General features: G+C 45.0%; 1 protein-coding gene and 1 long non-coding RNA gene across 5 annotated transcripts in view; one reads left to right on the top strand and one right to left on the bottom strand.

The window, feature by feature from the left end:
• Nucleotides 1-20,646, top strand: part of il1rapl1a (interleukin 1 receptor accessory protein-like 1a) — a 186,409-nt gene that overhangs the window by 81,872 nt on the left and 83,891 nt on the right. For 3 of the 4 annotated variants that reach the window (XM_061792411.1, XM_061792410.1, XM_061792409.1), the window contains 2 exons: nt 11,883-12,168; nt 17,973-18,159. In XM_061792411.1, the coding sequence (XP_061648395.1) occupies nt 11,883-12,168; nt 17,973-18,159 (473 nt within the window). Of the gene's footprint in view, nt 1-4,054; nt 4,197-11,882; nt 12,169-17,972; nt 18,160-20,646 lie in introns of those variants that run through there. The other variant, XM_061792412.1, reaches the window with a different exon arrangement.
• On the bottom strand, nt 16,147-20,524 carry LOC133486781 (uncharacterized). The gene is made up of 3 exons (XR_009791123.1): nt 20,248-20,524; nt 19,233-19,303; nt 16,147-16,767 (listed from the first exon to the last, which is right to left on the bottom strand). It is a non-coding gene; the product is annotated as an uncharacterized LOC133486781 (long non-coding RNA).

Below are 20,646 nucleotides of genomic sequence, written 5' to 3'. Positions count from 1 at the left end.
GAACGTGCTTGGGAGAGGACGTTTTGGGCTGTCCATTCAAGAAGGGCTTGAGCTACGTTCCCATACTTTTAATAGAATACAACTCGCAAGCAGGCAACATGACGTTATACAGCCTAGCAAGCCAGTGCTAGCACTAACATTTGTACGTAAACATGCCGGCATTGTGTCAAATCATGCTCTAAAGATTTGGTTCGCGCATGTGAATAAATGTTGACAATGGCGACCAAGTATGTTGACAACGGCAATACGCAATCCTATTGGTTGAGGTCAAGGTGCACTATCAGCGAGTTGTCATTGATATGTCACACGACACGGAAGTTATCCCAAAAATCAAACATGCTAAACTTTTTATTTTGGCTTCAGAGGGCTATGGTAGGGCCAAATTGTTGTTGTGGACTACATCACAGCACAAGATTTTTTATCGTTCCCAACAAATATGTTGAGCCCGATCTGGGAAATCTCTGGCGATAGTTAATCGGGCCAATATCGGGACTAAAACCCTGTAGTCTGATTTACGCATTAGGTCTGATGTGTGTTAAGAGTGGATTTGTCCTGATTTTTGGGTCTGAAACAGGTCTGGGCCATCAATCATGATAATAAACATGGTCAATATTTATGAGCAAAACTTACACATGAGCACAGCACACACAATACCACCAAACTGTTAAGTGCCAGATTTTTTTAACCTTTAGTTATGGAGTCTGTCACAGATAAAACAATCTTTGAAACTTTGAAAAATCTTACCAATCTGTACCAGGCCTCAGCCCTAAATGGGCTTTTAATTTATTATTTGTTGCCCCCAAAGTGTGTTTCCAAGGGTTTTGGGATAGGGTTTCAATTGTAGTTTCAAGTTAGTGATTATAAATCACAGTTCAAGCCAGAATGATGGTTTCAAGATTAGTCCTCAAGGCGTGGCGTCGTTTTCAAACCAGGGTTTCTGGATGAGATTTCAAGTTGAGATTGATGGTCAGGATTTCTAGTTAAATTTGAAATCAGCGTTCGAGCCAACAAGGTCGGTATTGGCAGTGATGCATATGCCTGACTTCAAATTAACATTTCAAGGTCGGGTTGGGGTTAGGGTTTCAAGCCAAGGTTTTATGTTAGTGTGAGGTTTTCAAGTTAGGTTTAGGGTTTAAAATGAAATCAAATTAGATGTCAAGCCAGGGAGAGTCTTAAGCCAGGGTTATGGTTTCAAATTAGGGTTTGAAGTTGCAGGTTTTACATTAAGGTTTAAAGGGCAGGTAAATTAAAAAAAACAACAAATAATGCAAAATTAGCGTTTCAAAATGGGGTTGGGTTTACTGGTCAGGATTCAACCAAGGGTTTTTACCCGACAATGTATTTGTGCGAGTCACTGATGGCGTAGTGGTCCACTCGCCTGACTTTGGCACGGGCAGCGTGGGTTCAGTTCCCATTCAGTGACGCTGTGAATGTGAGTGCGAATGATTTTCCGTGTCTATCTGTGCCCTGCGACTGACCGGCGACCAGTTCAGGGTGCAGTTCCGCCTTTCGCCCAAAGTGAGCCGGGATGAGCTCAGGCGCCCTGCGACCCTAACCTGGATAAGCTTTGTCGAGAATGGATGGATGTGCTTGACACGGTTGCAGTATTGAATATCGGCGAGTGAGTTCGGAGCCTGATCTGTAAAAACAGACCCGTGCACGACCCTACAGCAGCTGCCACCGACGCCCGTTGCTCATTTGCCAACTTTCACCCCGCCGAGATAACGACGCCTTTATCGTGCCCCCGCCATTGGCGCGATACTATTGAGAGTCCAGAGCGCATCAATTTGGGCCTCAAATGACTTTCACCAGCTGCCCAAATCCTGACAAGCTTTATGTTCTCTTTAAAAAGAGCCCTTTTATGGGAAGCAGAAAGGCAGCAAGAATGAGAAATGGGAATAGAGAGGGAGCTAAGTCAAAAAGCTAATGTCTCACTGACACCCTTTTCGCACACAACAGGGGAAATTTCTGTTCTATAACGGGTTCTGGTTAATTTGAAGTCAATTGCAGAGTTATTAAAAGGATCTGAGTGAGCTGGGCTGAACTTGGTCAAGGGCAATAAATTCACCCCGGAAGCTAGCGTCACCTTCAGCCCAAGGTTTTGTTTGAGTTTGAAGAAACGGCACCGTGTCCTGTTTTAATGTTGCTCTTGAAGTAAATCCCACAGTTGCAGGTAGGCCTATTTTTTTTTGTTCAGCTTTATTTCTCTGAGCTTAAAGTTGCCCTTCAAGTCATAGTCTTGCCAATATGTATGCAAATACCAGAAATTATATTAGCTTCATTTCCCTGTTGTTGTCTATATCCGTCTTTGTGGTTCTCAGGTGGCAAGCTTTGTGCTTTAATGCATTACAGCGCAATTTGCAGTGCGCTCGCTACAAATAAGGTCTGGGCGGTCGGGGACAAAAGAGATCCGACGCACACCGCACCAGACATCGAGGCTGAGATTCAATTTGTTTACAGTGACGAGCGGATGTCAGCAGATCAGCGTGCAATCATACAGTGGCACCAAGTGTTTACGGAGCTCCTGCTTAAAGGCGGTAATCATGTGTCTCGCCGTTATTAGCCATTCATGCTATTTTATTGCTTTCCTTCGTGACGCATCGCTGCCTTTTAGCCGTGTACGCCTGATGAGAACGACAGAAAATGACGGGAAACAAAGTCCTGTGATTGGATTCATGCTTTGTATTTCCTACTTATTTATTTATTTGCAACGGACACTTTTGCGTTGACAAAGCAAGGTCCGAGGTTTTATTGCCAGCGAGTCGTAAACCACTGCTGAGTTCTTGTAACATTTGAGGCTAGAAATGACAAAAGTATGCTATATGCATTGCTAATGAATGAACGGCAATATTGCTAACTTCGGTTTACCAGACTGCTATGCCTCATCTGTGCACGCGGCAGTCTGATATTCCACGGTCCGTTTTATTTCGGTCCTCGGCCTCCTCTTGGCTAAACAAAACAAAAGAATTCTCCTTCTGTGCCAAGAAACAAAAACATGAGACCCTTCTTCTCTCTCCGCCATTGTTACTGTTTGTTAGCTAATAGGTTCAATGCTGCGTACTGATTGCAGTTTTGTCCCGAAGTGGAAAACCAATGCTAATTGACCTCATGGATTCCACTTATTTGTTTTTTTTTTATATATATATATATATATATATATATATACGATACCTTTGTCCGTTGTACAGTGGCTTTTTTTTCCAGAATAGATGATTCACTGCCTCTTGTGCCGTGGGCAGGAAAATGCGCTGCAACTGCCTACAAATGTGGATCTACCCAACGAGGGAAAAAGGTAGAATTATTGGATTCTTCATTGAGTAATCAGCAGCAAGCGGCCAAATGCCAGTGCGGCACCAAAGGCTGCCCCCCAGCAGTCTGGCATTGGCTTTGCTCAGCTGGTGTCGGTGGGTAGCTGCGTGGCAGAAGGCCTGGAAGACACGCCGCTTGTTTCATTTGCATATGCAGCCGTCACATCACATTTCGTCAAAGGTTGTCTCCTTCTCCCGGCTTGTGTCTGTTTACTCTCACAATCTCTAATTGTACGGCGAATTTTATTCTGCGCAATTAAGCTCCAATTCAAGTGGCGCTGCCAATTGTTTTGTGCAAAATCCTGCACAAAAGGCCAGTTATTGTGTCGTAGAGCTGCATAAATGACTTGCGGGCCACAAGTGTAACGCAGATAAACAGAGCAAAGAACCTTTTATTGGTAAGCTCAATCAAAATGGGGAGGCAGTTAAACCACGTCATTTCTTCCAGCCAATCGTTGACGATAAGGCTACTCTTAATAATGAAAAGATTCCAATTAATTCACTGCCATTGACGGCTGTTGAATTCAAATATACATGTCAAGGCCTGGCAGTGAATGAGCTAAATATAATGGATGGCAATCACAAATGTCAATTTGAATGTCATTATTCAAAATATAAGAATGATTTTTAAAAGTAGTAGAATGTAACTAACCGTATGAACTGTGCGTGAGATGCCAACCGATGACCATACAAATTTGATGTCCAGTAAAATTCGAACATAAAACATTTCCCTTTGTTTTAATGCAAAGCTGTACAAGTACATCGTTTTATGAGTGACATGTAGACAGACCAAGGACGGCGTGGACGCTCTGTGCAATGATGGTACGATGGAATCGAGTTTCTCCATTCAAAGACAAAGAAGGAATGAACTGTGGAATATCTTTGCCTGTAAGTCTTTCAGCATGGAATTTGAATCACACTAACCTTAACCTTAACTGACCTTGCATGGAATACTGCAGAAAACATTGATTTTGCAGGTGATTTTCTTTTTTTTTCTTCTTCTTTCTCCATCCGATATGATCTTTACAAAGCGAATTGGTTCATTTGTACTCACTGAATAGGACCGGAAAAATTACAAAGTGAGTGACGGAAAACTGACGAGAGGGTAAATCTTTCCCACGTCTAAAAATTATCAGTGTTTGGTCCACATTTGCATTTAAATGAGCAGTGGTGAGCCATCAGTGCGAGGACGGCTTGGAGACGGAGAGATTTGGAGCGGCGCAACACAGACGGGAAAGATTAAAAAGGACATCAACTCACCCAGAGTTATCGCAAAGACAATGAGGAAGAACGCAGGGATATTCCACACAAATTACCAAACTACAAGGTCGAACACAGTCCTGTCAGAAATGCTGTTTGACCTTAAATTCAATCAAATAAAAATACAAAAATCCAATAAAACTAATGGAAATTTGAATCGCCGCACGGTGGCCGACCGCTTAGAGCGTCAGCCTCACCGTTCTGAGGACCCGGGTTCAATCCCCGGGGTTCCCCGCCTGTGTGGAGTTTGCATGCTCTCCCCGTGCCTGCGTGGCTTTTCTCCCCGCGCTCCGGTTTCCTCCCACATCCCAAAAAACATGCATGAATTGGAGAGTCTAAATTGCCCGTAGGTGTGACTGTGCGTGCGAATGGTTGTTAGTTTGTATGTGCCCTGCGATTGGCTGGCAACCAGTTGAGGGTGTGTACCCCGCCTCCTGCCCGATGACAGCTGGGATAGGCTCCTGCACGCCCGCGACCCGCGTGAGGAGAACGGATGGATGGATGGAAATTTCAATCATCATTTCGAGAGTCAAGGCACACCTTTATTAACAGTACAGCCAATGCGTTAACATTCTCAACCCTTCTGTTCTGGCATCACCGGCAACTATAAAAAAGACAAAGAAAATGTGTCCTTTTTTTCTGACTTCTGGAACATAGGGTGTGTTTCCTGAAATGATTAGGGCTGCATGATATTTCGTTCGAGCATCGACATCGCGACGTACGTGTGCGCAATCGTCACATCGCCGGGTCTTCCGCGATGTTGGTGTTCAGTAAGATACAGTAAATATCAAAGTGACCAGCAGATGGATGTGTTTGGACATGCTCAAAAGATTAAAAGCTTCTTGTTGATTGTTTCCTATTTTGCTCCCCGGAATCAAACTAGGCAGGCACGCGCGAGGTGCGTTCAGGGACACTGCGTAAATGGGAGGGAAGGTGTTCCTTTGTAACGCAGTCCATAATTGTAAAAATGGAATACTAGGAGCATTATTATTTGATCACAATTCTTGCGCTAAAGCTCTGTATGATCACAGTGCCATGATGTGAACTGTATTTTGTTAATGTAGTAAGGAACACAAAGTCTTTTTACCACCGTTCCCGTCATACCGTATTGTGTGTTTTTGCTTGCACATTAAGGACAAACGTCATGTTTTTGTTTTCATTTCCCATTTAAACAAAAACCAAAAAAAAGACCATTCACGACCAAAGACCAAGTTCTTCCTCATGTTTTTGAGATTGTAGGGTGAAAACTGCAGCTGGCTACTAGTGCGGATGAAATGGGTGGCGACAATGGGGAAATGAAATGGCAGAATTTTGAGGGTAATAGCCCATCAGCGACATGAACTACGGACTACTTTGTTGTGGGAACGGTGAACTCAGTTCCAAATGTCGAATTATGACCTATGAACTGAACGAGTTCATTTTTGGCACGACGAACCGAACTTTGAACTGGTTTGCATAGAAAATGAAGTTTCCCAACGCCGATCTGTATGATTTCACATCGCGATATACTACATGGCAATGTCATTTTTTTTTTTCCCAATATCGTGCAGCTCTCGTTGGGATTGGACTCTATTGTGTGTTGAAATGTATTGTTTGAACGGTGAAATGGAACATTTGCAGTGGCTGGATGCATTAACATAATCAAGCCTCTCCAACAGTGTAAGTGTGATCGTAATGTTTGTACAGGCCACGCCGGTTCCTGTCAAGGCTAATCGAATGGACCGGCAACAGAACAGTAACAGGATGCGTTCATGTGGCTCCCAGACGGAAGAGCTGAATGAAACAAACCCTTATCAGGCCAATGTGTTCTTACATGATTATCATCACCATCAAACTTGAATCCTGCTGCAAATTTCATTTCAAAGAGACCCCAGGCTCCAACTCCACTTTCTTTCCTGACTCATCTATTGGAGCTGACTCAATCGCCATGACGATGATCATGGGAAGTATTTACATGAATTGATCTGAGAACTTCCCTGTTTATGAGCTTTATGGATGACAATAAGGATTTGATTGTCGTGAGCAATATAGGCAGGCTTTGAAACGGTATACTGGAGCTTAGCGTTAGCTTGGGCAGAGCATTGCGTCGTTTTAGCTGTTTGGCATCAGCTGCTTCAACTCATTCCGAAGAACTTAGTTGGAGACGCTACTAAATGCTGAGAACCATTTGACGTTAGGACTGGACGCTTTTGGAGAAACGCGAGCGCTGTCCCTGTGCAAGCCTTCATCATTCCCTTACAGAGGAAATTCTCTGGATTTAATAACGTGATGTCAACCTTTGAATGAACAGTGAGTGAGATGTTAGCCAATAACAATAGAGTTGAACCTTTAATCCGATGACAGTCAATGACAGTTTGGAGCTTCTCCATCTAGATCTCATGCAAGAAGGCTGGACATGGTTCGTCGACTGGTTTACAGGACTCAGCGATGAGTGTGCAGATGTCCATGTTTGTCAACTAGTATGACCCTGACTCGGGCATTTTGCTCCTGTGGATCCAGAAAGAAAAACATGACCTCCTTTTAGCTAATTGGATCATCGACGTGCAGTCGTTAATTTCAGTTGAATCGGTGTAAGCCTTGGCAGAGGTGCTCTTGTTTTACTTATAACTATATAACTTTAGAATTATTTCCAAATGATAGATTTGTCACACTCCTGGTCCAGCAACACAGTGCCAAATTGCTTCGTAAAACACAACCTAGGCGTCCCGTTCCGGAAGCGCATTACTGCCTTATGTCATGTTTTTTTTTGGATTTGGATTTGGGTTTATTTGGATGTGAAGGCGGGGAATCTGATAGAGGCGTATTTTAAGACCGGCTGTGAGCACAAGCAGTGCTTTCAGCTGTCCGCGGTGGATTGGCGAGCACAGTTCGAAGAGGGTTGATTTGCTGCGTGACGGCAGTTGATGTTTACTTTGGTTTTTTGCTTTTTTTTCTGTTTCGTTCGTCTCAGACTTTGGGTTGTACGAGCCACCCATTTACTGTCAGTTCGGCACTTACCTCAAGCCTCTTCGCCAGTGCGCAATCCCGATCGTTCGGCCGCCACTCGGAATGCGTCGGCCTTGGACGCGTGGAGACGGACGGATGTGCGTATGTGGACGCGCGGGCGTATACCGAGGAGAAGAGAAAGCCAACGTGACGGATCGTTATTAAGAGTTCTTATCGGTATAGATTCCCGACCTGCGAGAACTCCGCTGCCTGCCTAAAATCTGATAATTACACTTCATTAGAGGAGCAGGTAGTGATGAGGCTTAGAGCGAGAGGAGTAATTTAGGGTGATACGAGGCTTTGAATGAAAAGATAGTGGGATTATTTTAATTACGGAGGAACTGATGAGTTGGCTACGGAGACCGTATCTGGGATTTCAAAAATGAAGACACTTTAAAGGGTGCTGGGTAAAGTATCATAGTCAGTTTTAATATTTGGATGGCCTACAGCAGCTCATTATACTCGAACAGCGGGTGAGATGTCAGCCAAAGACAGGATAACGTTTTTATATTCCGAGATCGTGAAAGAAGGTTGGAAGACAAAGAAACAGAAACGACCAATTCGTCGCCCTTGTGGTACATTCTATTAGTTTGTCTGAGATTTCGAAAAGTTTACATTCAGATCTACACTTTGGACTTTTTTTTATGGCGCAATCAATAATCTAGTTGTGCACATTTGTCATTAGGTCAACATAGTATCATGCTTTCCACATGCCGTACACATGAAACGCAACAAGACCAACCGAAGACTGCACGAACAGTGACGGATGGTTTGAAAATCTAGGACCGAGCCTTTTCCAAAGTGGAATGCCTGGACCTTAACTCAAGTGACACGCAAATTCCGTCATTTATTCAAGCTGCTGTCTCTGTGCTTATTGTCACATTTGTGTCAAAAACGCTCCGAGGTGCACACATATCCGAGGAGTTTCACAACTCCGCTGCACGCACCTACAGTACATGTTGTGTAACATTGGTGGTGCGTGAACTACAGAAAAGCTAGTTTCCAAAAAAAAAAAAAAGAGCTGCAGTCTCGGATGCTGCAGTGTCGGGCGCTCCACAACATGCGCGTATGAAAGCCCGCCTCACAGTTTGGGTTCGTGTAGGCGTGGCCGAGCACAATCGTCGTAAAAAGTGCGACGTCCCAGAGGTGCGCCGGGTGGTGTGTGTGTGTGTGTGTGTGTGTGTGTGTTTGTGCTTGGACGGAGGCAGTGAGAGATGGTGCCTGCAGTGTGCCTCCAGTGGGAAACATTGATTTTCAAGCGATGTGGGAAATGTCAGACTCTAATTGAGTTGATCAAGCCATTTGGATTTTCAGATATTTTTCTAAATATCAACAGTACACACGATCACACAGAAGGCCTCCACTCCATTGACAAGACCCAGTGGGAGGTCTTCCGCACGGGGCCCCTGTGTGTGCAATACCTCATCTTACGCATTTGACTTTGACCAGTCGAACACACTGAATATTTGTGAGGTTCGTCTGCATAAATCATTTCCAAGCAGTCGAGCGGCAAGGCGGCAGTCACAGCGGGCGGCCAAATTGTTTCGGGGATGCCTCACTTCCCGACACCAATTTCAAGTACGGTGTCACCTGAGGCTCCAAAAATGCGTTTCTCATTGACTAAGAAACCATCTTTCCAACCATGTTTCTAATAGGGGCAGCAATGAACCTTTATTAACTTGCACAACGGTAGCTGGATATTCTTTTCGAACGATATTACAATATGGTGATTTAGCCATCATCGATATTTTTGAAGAAAAACAGCCGCTGAGATCAATTGATAGCGATATGTAAGGGAAGGGAAGGGAAGAATGACAAACTTCAAACAAATAGCAATAACACGAAAAAATGTACGAGTGGACACATACAGTATTTGGACATCAGACAGAAACAGCATTGAGTGCAGATTATCTGAATATCAATACATTGCGATATCAAGATTTTGGTCCCGGGCCCTCAATCCAAAATGAATTGCACACACAATGAAGGAACGGTTCAGGAGCGCTTTTCGAACGATTGCATTGACTGAAAAGTCATCCAACGACTGTGGGGGCAGCAGTTAAAGGCCGATGGTATCCCCTGGTAATATCATGTACTCGTACGGAATAATTGACATCGATCGATGAATGAGTGAATCGTGACTGAGATTCCTGCAGAAGATGGCGTCGGTTCTTCTGATGGCATCCAGTGGCGCTATGTGTATTGATTGACCAACCAATAGCAAGATCACATCCAATGACGAGCGTAGGTCTTACTTTCAGATCCCAGACGAGAAGATTCAGCCTATCCAAGTTATTGAGTTTATTAAACAACCAATCAATAGCCGGGTTTACATTTCGCTTTCATTCTGATTTGATCGGAGAGCCAGCTTCAAGTGTGAGGTGATCGATGGCCATCTCATCATCCCGTGATCATTCCCTTCTTGAATGCAGCCTGACTCATTTCTGTGTCACCATTTCCAGAACAAAAAAGGAAAGGAATATTCTACGCCAGTGAAACGGAGTGAAATTCCATTTGTTTTGTTTGCTTTTTAATCCAGTTTGGATTTCTAAACCAATTCTAATGAGAATAAGAGGCTCCGTGATGTTGCCTATGGACTGAAGCATTGATTTTCTTTTGACAAAACTATTTCGATGACAATCTACTGCTTATGCTGCTATCTCAACTCTGTTTCTGCAGTAACACTTTGAATTGAACACATGCTCCTGCTTGTAAGTACACTGGAGGGGGTCTTGTCCTCATTATTAGCGGCGATAATTAGGCCAAGTTTCACACATGGCGCAGTGATGATGCTTTGTGTTTCTATCGCATTCCCACCTAAGCGCACTTTTTTTTGTGTGGCCGAGCTCACTCGTAATTAGCAGCTGTAATTAGGCCGACAACTATTCATATAGGGAATGCATGCATGTGTGACTTCCCCGCTAATTAAGAGTATTAATTACAATCATCGCCGTTCCTGCGAGACTACGTATCACTCCCAGTCGGGGTTCTTATGGCTTTATCTCACCCCGGCATCACCAGCAGCAACCGCTCACTGTCTCTTACAATGTCGCGTACTCCCAAATATGCAGTTACACCTGCTGCACACAAAACCGATAGCGGCCCATAGCGAGCTTGGGTATGGGGAGGGATTCCCATTCCTTCATGCAATTTGTAACATAGAATCATGATGCAGTATGAGTGTTTGATTCAGTTGAAGGGTTAAAGTACTTTACATCAGGATGGTCATTTGGGTACATTTCCATGACTGACTAATTGGTCAGTTCCCCCAGTTTCAGAGTTTAAAAAAAAAAACAAAACCAAAACCTTACATTCAAGGTAATGGTAAGCGTGTTCAGCAACTCTCTGACCAGGTTAGGGCAAACTTGCGTCATTAAGTCAAGGCACGTCGCCTCACCTTTTTTAGGAGCTTGATGCGTATTCCTGGTTAAATACCCTGCCTTGCGCTGAAGAGTGACATCATTTATGGTGCCTTTTACAGTGGGCTGCCGGATGCAACGACAGCTTTTGCATGAGTGTTGCCTGCAGATGCCAACATGGCGCCCACGAGCACCAGTGCTAATTTGTTATATGGACTGATATAGTTTTATTAATATGCCTTTTGCAAAATATATGAAACTTATGAAACACCCGTCAGATCATGTGAAATATTGATCATAATAAAACTCTCACTTCTACTCAGACCTTAATTGCAGCCGCCAGTGAGCGACATACCCCGTTAGCGCTTCTGTAGCCCGTTTGAATGCGGTTTATGACGCAGTTCCACCGTTGTGTCAACTTTCGATGCAAAGCCACATCACTACCGTAGTTTTGTTTTTTGTTTTTTGTTTTTAAATCACCCAAAAATGTAGCTTACAGATGCTAGGGACTTCAAATCTCGAAAATATCTTTTGTATCTTGCTCTTTCAATTTAGTACCTTATTCTTGAATTTCTGATTGAATCTTTTAGCGCGCTAACTTAAGGGGAGCAGGTGTAATGGAAGGAAATATGCGATTATTCATCCCGAATTCTTCTCGAAACTACAACTGAGGCATCTGCCTATGGCTGCACTGGGAATCAAATTGTTCTCGGCACCTAATTGAATTCTCGTGTACACTGATGTAAAAGTGTGCAATAAATTTACAATCATCATATTTAGCAGTTTGAAACCCAGTGTGAAATATATACTTCATTAAGGTTTTGGCCTTCAGTCGCCGTGTAAAGACATCTGTAAAGGGGGCAGAGTCGGCCTGGGAGTTTTTTGCCCTCCGAGCACTGAGAAATGCGTCGGTAACGGGCAACGTGAAGTGTGTTGTGCTGATAAACGTTTCTGTCTGGTTCGCTCACAGCGGATGGCTGCACAGACTGGTCGGTGGACTACCTGAAGTACCAGGTGCTGCATGGCGAGCCGGTGCGGCTAAAGTGCGCCCTGTTCTACGGCTACATCCGCGCCAACTACAGCCAGGCTCAGAGCGTGGGCCTCAGCCTCATGTGGTACCGCAGTTCGGGCCTGGGCCACAGCGACTTCGAGGAGCCCATCTCCTTCGACGGCGTCCGCATGAGCAAGGAGGAGGACGCCATCTGGTTCAGACCCGCCGACCCTCAGGACGTCGGACTCTACTCATGCGTGTTACGGTACGACGCCGACAATTTGTAAACTCATAAAAAGGGTTACCCACATACGAGGCACGCTCAGTTCATGCAAGCATTTATTGGAATTATGACTTTGCTACCACGGTAGCGAAGTTTAGGGATAGACTTTTAAGTTCAAATTTATATTGCACCGTTGCTATAGGAACGGAATTCCGCCCTGTGCAGTTAACTTAAGTGGTTAACTTGGGAATAATTTGATAGTTGTAAGTGTCTCACTCTGGCGACGATGCCTCATTTGTAGATGAGGTAAAAAAAAAAAAATGAAAAGTAGTTTCTTTTATCAACACAATTACACATTTCGAATTACATTTAACTTCATTGCATTTATTTCTATTTTTTAATTACAATTAAATAACCAATAATGTAATCAAATTGATTTAAAAAAAAAAGGTTAAACGTCTGTATACAAATGTTTTATTTTAGAAATGTTTTATTTATTTTACAAGAACTTAATTCACGCAAGCTGATGATCAACGATAACAATCCGAAGCGAGCTTGATTTCCTGCGCAAAGGCTATCTACAGCGACCCTCGTTACGCTGGGCAGACGCACCTCATGTCGTGTACAAATCGCACTCGACTGGAGTTGCGAGTGGTTTCCGTTGCTACGGACGTGCGCAACAAGATTGAGATGCAGAGTAGTGTCGCGGTAACTTATTAACCTTTGCGTCAGATAACATCCTTCAATAATTGGCTCATTGCAGCTCTTCATTTGGCAGAGTTTTTAATAAACTGGGTTAAAGGCCTCTTAAGGAGCCAGAGAGGCTTGAAGTGCGCTCGCTTAAGTGTTTCTGTCTGAGCGAGAACACGTGACCGATGCTCTCGCAGTTTTGCCCAACAACCGAGCGTGGCCTCTTCCTACCGTCACCCGCACGTTACATATGTTTACCCTTGTTTTGTCTCGGGTTCTATCCAATTCCTTCTTTTTCGTGGCCAAATAAAAAAGTCTGCGGGAGCATGTGGGTGTACAGACAGCGAGACTGGCGTGTCATACGCGCTGCTGTGCCCACGTGCGTGTGTGTGCGCATGCAAATGATTGGCATTTCTTCGGTCACGCCTTCTGTCTCTACAGTCTCTGATAGGCTCGGGACAAGTCTCAAAAGAATAATTCTAATTAAATTAGAGGCGTAATATGGGGCTAAAGAGCGATACATTTTCAGAAGATAATTTTAATAATATTCTACTATCGGGTGATACAGAGAGTTTTAACATATATAACTTTGTAAAAATTACAATCGACCTTTAATTGAAATATAGGATGCATTCTTTGAGCAAATTAAAGCAGTTCATTTCAAAAAAATTAATAATAATAATAAAGAATTCTGGAATTATCACCACAACTCAATGCAGCTCTGCTTACCTTTGGGCTTTGCCGTGAGAGCAGCGGCGGCTTTGTGCGCACGGGGGCTGTTACTAAGGCTTCTGCATGATGGCGTTTCAGACTGGCTGATGATGCCACAGGTGGGCGGAGTGGGGGGCTCATTCTGTTCATCCGATCGGCTCAAAGACACGTTCAGAAATTCATTTCATTTCCCATGTTTTTAGACGCTCACTGAGCTAAAGTCTGGTGACAGTCTGGTGACATATCTCTTTTCCCCTCTTTTGTTTTGGGTTGAAAACTTGAATCGAACTTCGAATTTTTGCACTTTCGTAGTGTTCCACTTTGGGTGCTCCACCGTGTGTTGTTTTATTATTTTTATACCGTTATGAATGGTAAAGATGTGTCTCTGGAGTGCCTGCCCACCCACCCGCTGGGTGACGTCCACAAGAAAGTCATTTTGTTTTTTTGTTGTGAGCTGCACAATGTGTCTTTCCTCCAGCATTTCTTTTCCACTCACCAATTGATCGCGACGCGAGCGCCTGTCCGCCATTTTCGTGCGGAAGCGCTATCCCGTCAACGCTAACAGAGCCGCGCTCTTGCCGGTTGCACAGATTAGCGTTATCGGCGTAAGCTTCCGATAACCCAAACCTAAATACGTGATATAACGTTGCACAATAGCGAACGGCACAGCGTTACGTATGTGGCAACATTCTGCTGCATCTTTGACTCGCAATGGTAAGTAAATGACCTTCTTGTGCCACGCGACATTCTATTATCACGCCGCTGAGCGAGCTAGTCCGCTGTCGCCATTTGTAACCTTGAAATGTCATAATTACAGGAAATATTGGCATATTGGAAAAGTACTTCTCGGCCAAGAATAGAAACAATGAAAGAATTCTCTCTTGTGCCGCATGACAATGCATTCTTCGGCCGCTGGGCGAACTGGTTTATTGTGTGCAGTTTGTAACCTTAAAACAGGGTTATTTCCGGACCACTGTCGGCCGAGGACCCCTTTGTGTTCAAATTGGAACAAATTGCAGGTTGGGAATCGAGCAAAGAGGTGACATTGTGTGAAGGCGGCTTCATCTCTCCGCTTCCCTCCCCTCGCCTCTCTTATTAGGTGCAACAGCGATTGGAATCAGTCAATCATTCAAGCACACACACACACACGCGTACTATTTTATGATAATCCTAGCATGGAGTCTGTCGTGTCTTTTGCTGGATTCCATATGTCTCTGCCAAGGGTTGCTAATTAACACGTGGAAAATGGCCTCACACCGCTCGCGTCGAGTGCGACATAGGCGACACGTTGAACAGCAAGTCGACCTCTGGCTGTCCGTCATGGCGGCGCCCTTTCGCAATGTCACTGCGTTTGTGTGGCGCTCTAACCGGTTCATCTGTCTGCTCCCGGTGGAGCTCAGTGATTCTTTTTGATCATCTCTGCTTTGCTTATTAGCAAGGTAGATGGTTGGCTGCATATGCAAATGTAGGTCAACAATACATGAATTGATATATCCTTGGCTCGGGGTTGCATACACCAGCACATTTGGTCATACAAGTCAAGTGTATTTGTATATCACAAAATCGTATCAAAGAGCTTCACAGGCCCACATTTGACAAAGACGAAACCTTGAGAAGGACAATTAAAAGTCTTCGGTGAACCGAAAAAAAAGAAAAAACATGCGTCTCCACACGCGAGGGCCTGCAACGAGATTCAAACCTTGAACCTCTCGACCACCGTGAGGCAGATGTGCTAACCACTCGAACAGCGTGTTGCTGGAAAAGACGAACTGCATTCACCAAAATGCGATTATTTAGCATTCCGACTACAGTACAGTATGTTGGTGCATTGTTGATTTTCACTTAGTTGACAATAAAGGTTTTGAACAAGGCATACATTGCCAGAAAAAGGAAAATACATACAGTAAACCTCTTAATAACCCAGTATGGTATAGTAAATACTTAACTGATATTCACAACTAAATAGCTTTAACACACAACATTCCTTGGACTTGGACTGTGAGGCGTTATACAATGCAAGCAATCGATCCGTTTGGCGCGTATTTACGACTGTAAAGCTGAGAAAAGAGGACTGTAAACTCCGGCAAAATGACACGCATTGGTCCAAAAAATGAAACGTTACGTCTGGGTTCGTTTTGAAACGAGTCTGGATCCAGATGGCAGTCTGCTTATTGAGGTCTGCTTTTGTGGAAGATTCTTCTTCTTTTTTTTTTTTTTTTTTTTTTTTTTTTTTAACTCATTGCTGGCAGCCATTCTCCTGCCGCCGCCTTTTGCATTTGTCTTTCACGCACGCTGCATATACTGTATGTGTGTGCGCCCGCGTGCGTGTTTTATAGCTGCAGGGGGTCAAAAGTGTTTATTTGAAAGAGGTGACTCCCTTATTGCTTCCATAACCTGAGTAGATCGTATGAAAGCCTTGTCGTTTGCAGTGAATGGGGGGCATCTGGCGAGCCTGAAATGTAACCTAACCTAATGAAATGGAATAAAAAGAATGACCAGAATCGCTCCGGCCGGGCAAAGTGACGCCATGCCGGACACCGCATGAACGCAAGTTTCGGCGCATTAAGTGGAAAGCGAAGATTTTGTCCATCGAATTTTGCTTGCGTTCATGGAGAAGAGCGTTTGTGACTCCCCAAGGAGTTTCCGAGCGTCCTTTACCGGATGTTGCTCTGTGCCCTAGAACACAGTCATGCCGGGAAAAGACAATAGGCCTTTTAGTCGGAAGTGCTGAGCCATTTGCATGGGTTGCTATGGTAACAATGGCGGCAACAACACAAAAGTATGAGCGGTGGTGAAACCCCCAAAAATCAGCATGTAGCCATACAAGTTGCCTTGTTACTTGCTGTCAAGTTGCAGTGCTGGACATCTCCGTCTTCTGTGTTCATGTAAAGTTCACTTTCTGACCTCTTTGACTCAGCGAAGCCGCAACATTTTAAGTGGCCGATTGTAGGATCCGAGGTGTAGTGGTGCTGGGATTCATTATAGAGCCACTTGTCCACCCCTAAAAATGGTTTGGAGCAAACCATTTTTGAGGCAATGGGGTCATGTATTTTAGCCCGAAAATGGGCTTGAAACAAAACCAATGAGATATTGCGCTTTTGAACGACACGGCCTCCCACAATCAAATGATTTGATGTGCGACAACACTCTAGACAGCAGGGAGCGCGGGTCCCACAGGCACCCTTCCTTCCGAGATCCCGCCTCGGAAGGCCGATTATCGCCAGGCGCGTTGTCTCGGTGCTGTTTAAACAGAACAGGGACACAGAGCAAAAGCACACGTTTTTTCAGAATCAGCTTTATAGGCGAAGTATGTTACAATTTGTCTGTGGCAGCTGGAGCCGCTACTATGAAGAAAATATACATTTATACATACACACATATACATTTAGTATGGGGAGTCCTTAAGCAAGGAAAGTGTACCACTAGCGTTGTGCAAATGATGCAGAGTCCTCAAGCAATTTAAAGTGACGATTGTGCAAATGGCGCGGCGAGTAAGTGGTCAGTCGTATTCAACAACAGTATGCAAGTAGTGCAGCGTGATCGGCGTGACTTTGTGCAAACAAAGTTTTGCATTTTCAACTCGCACACAAGAGGAGACGTGTTTGTGCTTCCTGGACCGGCGAGTTTTTGTGCGACGCAGCGCAATAAGCGATGCCCGGCGCCACATTACTGCTTGACCTTATTAACGCTTTGGTGAATGAATGGCAGCAAATCCCTGCAGCCAGGTTGTTATGGCAACCCAAGGTGCCCTCGTGCTTTTGATTGCATGTTTATATATTTTGGTTGCACGGTCTCGTTGATGCAGCGGACACGGGTTGCTATGTAATGGCTCAGATAATGACGGCGATGATGATGATGATGAACGCGATATTAAAATAGCAGAGAGAGAGCGACAGCGGGCGACGGTGACGGGGAGCTCCTCCAGCTAATGTTCATCTCAGCTTAAGTGTGTTGATGGTTGCTAGGAGACGAGGAAGCGGGGGCGGCTTCGGCCTGTCCGTTCTCGTCCTTCCTGTTCGGATGCCCGAGGGTTAGTCTCCTCGCTTATTAGCGTTACCGTGCCCGGCTGACCACCTCCCGACAACGCCAATCCCTCCTCCGTAAATCCTGTATTGGTCACGAGTGAGATTTATTGACTCACTCGAGACGCTGAATACGTCGTTACTGCTAAAGCCACGAACGGCGTGAAGCGGCGGGAGGGGCCGAGCGGAGGCAGATGAAAATGAATGCAACGAATTTTACAGACGAGAGCACTGACCCCCGTCAAGGCCAAACATATATGTCCTGTAGGGAGCAGTACGTTCTATCTATCTATCTATCCATCTATCCATCTATCCATCTATCTATCCATCCATCCATTGTATCTCGCTGCCTACCTAGTTTCAGCATCAGAAATGTGGACTTTTTTTGTGATTGCTTTTTTTCCCTCTATCTCTCATGCGCAGGAACGCCACTTACTGCATGAAGGTGTCCATGTCGTTAACGGTGGCAGAGAACGACACCAACATGTGCTACAACTCCAACATGCGGCGGATGGAGAAGGCCGAGCTCAGCAAGAGCAAAGACATCCTGTGCCCCGACATCGACGACTACGTCGAGCCCGGCAAAGAGCCAGACATTACCTGGTACAAGGTGAGTGAGGTTGACATTTAAAGAGGACACAGAATGGAAACTTGACTTTTGAATGGTTTGCATACAAACAGTCTCTGTGGTGCTTTCTGATAAGCAGTAAATACCACTTATGGTCACGAGCTGTGACAGAACGAGATCCCGGAGACAAGCGGCCGAAATGAGTTTCCTCCGCAGGGTGTCCGGGCTCTCCCTTAGAGAGAGGATGGGAAGCTCGGTCATCTCAGAGTAGAGCCGCTGCTCCTCCGCATCGAGAGGAGCCAGACGAGGTGGCTGGGGCAAACGATTCGGATGCCGCCCGGACGCCTCCCCGGTGAGGTGTTCAGGGCACGTCCCACCGGGAGGAGACCCCGGGGACGACCCGGGACACGCCGGAGAGACTACGTCCTTCGGCCGGCCCGGGAACGCCTCGGGATCTCCCCGGAAGAGCTTGATGAGGTGGCTGGGGAGAGGGAAGTCTGGGCGTCCCTGCTAAAGCTACTGCCCCCGCGACCCGACCTCGGATAAGCGGTAGAAAATGGATGGATGGAATACATACTACATGTACAGTATACAAACCGGGCCGTGGGAGCATATTTTGGTTTGCTGATGTGTCTAAACTGCTTGATTGCCTTCACGGGCGCTCGTTGTTTGTCGAAGCCAACGCTCAGGCTCCGCCCCCTGGTCATCTTGATATACCGTAACAAAAGCCGGACTTGCTGATCGGCTCAGCACAATAAGGGTCGGGGTGTACAGTAGCTCACTTGCCTGAGACGGAGAACCTGGGCTACTTTCAGAGAGACAACAAATAGGGTGTGTAAAGTTTCCTATAATTCTTGATCCTTGGGGTATTTTGTTCTTAACACACTTGGGAACTTTTCTAAATTGTGGAAAATATGCTTAATATTTTAGCGCTGGTGTGTTTTTGGGAGGAGCAATCAGGAGGGTTCTCAAAGATGAATCGCTTTGGTTTCGTCTAATTTGACTTTCCAGATCAGTTAAGCAGATTATGAATGGAAGCAAATTATCGTGATGTATCACAGCGCATTTTGAAGGCAGTAAACGGGGGAAAGAGCACAAAAGGTTCCTCATCTCACTTCTTTCCCGAGTCCTCGCCTCTGCCGGGTCCGGACAGCGTGGAACACCCCGGTGAAGGGTTCAGGCCAGACTAAGGATCAGCAGGCAGATCGGCAGTAGATTAGCCGGACAGCAGCGACCTCTAGGTTTTTCCAGAATTCAATTACGTTCCAGGTAATGACAGTGAGCGCGGGAAAGTGGAGTGATTTGGACCACTGCGGGGCCACCGTGATTGAATTCTGAGAATGCCGGGAGCAACGGAGAAACGGAGTCCACGGAGCCAGCCGCGTCACGCAGAAGATCTCGTCTCGGAGTCGCCCATCGATGTATACACATGTACAGGCTAAGCACAGAAATAGCATACACTCTCCTTTGTCACTATTCTAAGTTGAGTCCAATAAACGTGAATCTACATGGTGGCCCCTCCTGCAAACTCAAATTACCTGGCAGTGCCACCCAAGATTGAGCACGCTGGCAGAATTTTTTTAAATGCTAAACTGCGTTAGCGTAGGTAAACGATAGACTTCCAACCTGAAAATACGGTACGAGCAGAACTGCAGAAATTCTTCACACCGTTTATGAGGAAAAAAGTACACTTATTACAATGTTATCACTTCCACATGACATTTCTTTATGATACATCTGTAATTCCCCGCATATTCGTGGTTGACTATTTACAAATTCACCTATTTTTTTTTTTTTTTTCGCCAGCAGTATGCTAAAAAAAAAGGCACCTATTCAACCTATTTTGTGCTCTTTCTGAAAAAAAATTACAAATAAAAATGAAAAAACCTAAGCTGCCACAAGAAGCAGCCGAATCCTGTCGAAATAGGAAAGTAGTTCAGTTTGGTGTCAAGGAAGTACGTTGAAGTGACATAGCTCCACTAGCAGACAAGCTAGCGGCTCTGTAATGAGCCATTTATTTTCGTAAGATGAGTTTGAAGAGATTTGGGGATCATATGTGGCATATTTAGAATTTGTTTTGCTATTCGCAGGAAGGCTCGTCCCTATGCCTTTTTCCTTTTTCAAACGTACCTGTCATGAACATGGTTAGGGCGACGGCGAGGAATGCAAGGCAAGAACATGGTGGACCCAATTGCAGGGAAGCAGGGAGGCAAGGCAGGAGTGCGGGAATCTCAGAACTGAAAGAAACCAGGGAACTAAATACAAACAAATTGACGAGACAACGAGGAACACCTGGACAAGACGAGTGGCTAGAGAGAGCTGATTGGTCGACAAAGTAGACGAGAACAGGTGGACACAACCTAATGAGCACACGACAAACATGGAACACAGGAAAACATTGAACAAAACTAAACACAACCCAAACCAAAACACAGACCATGACAGTACCCTATTTCCACAAATGTTTCGGACGTGTTCATTTAGTCTTCTGCAGATCTGCGGCCTGTTTTGGGAATAATATTAAAAAAG

This window comes from Phyllopteryx taeniolatus, chromosome 12, assembly GCF_024500385.1.
Source record: "Phyllopteryx taeniolatus isolate TA_2022b chromosome 12, UOR_Ptae_1.2, whole genome shotgun sequence".
In the NCBI taxonomy this organism is placed as follows: Eukaryota; Metazoa; Chordata; class Actinopteri; order Syngnathiformes; family Syngnathidae; genus Phyllopteryx; species Phyllopteryx taeniolatus.
This window is presented reverse-complemented; position numbering and strand designations above follow the sequence as displayed.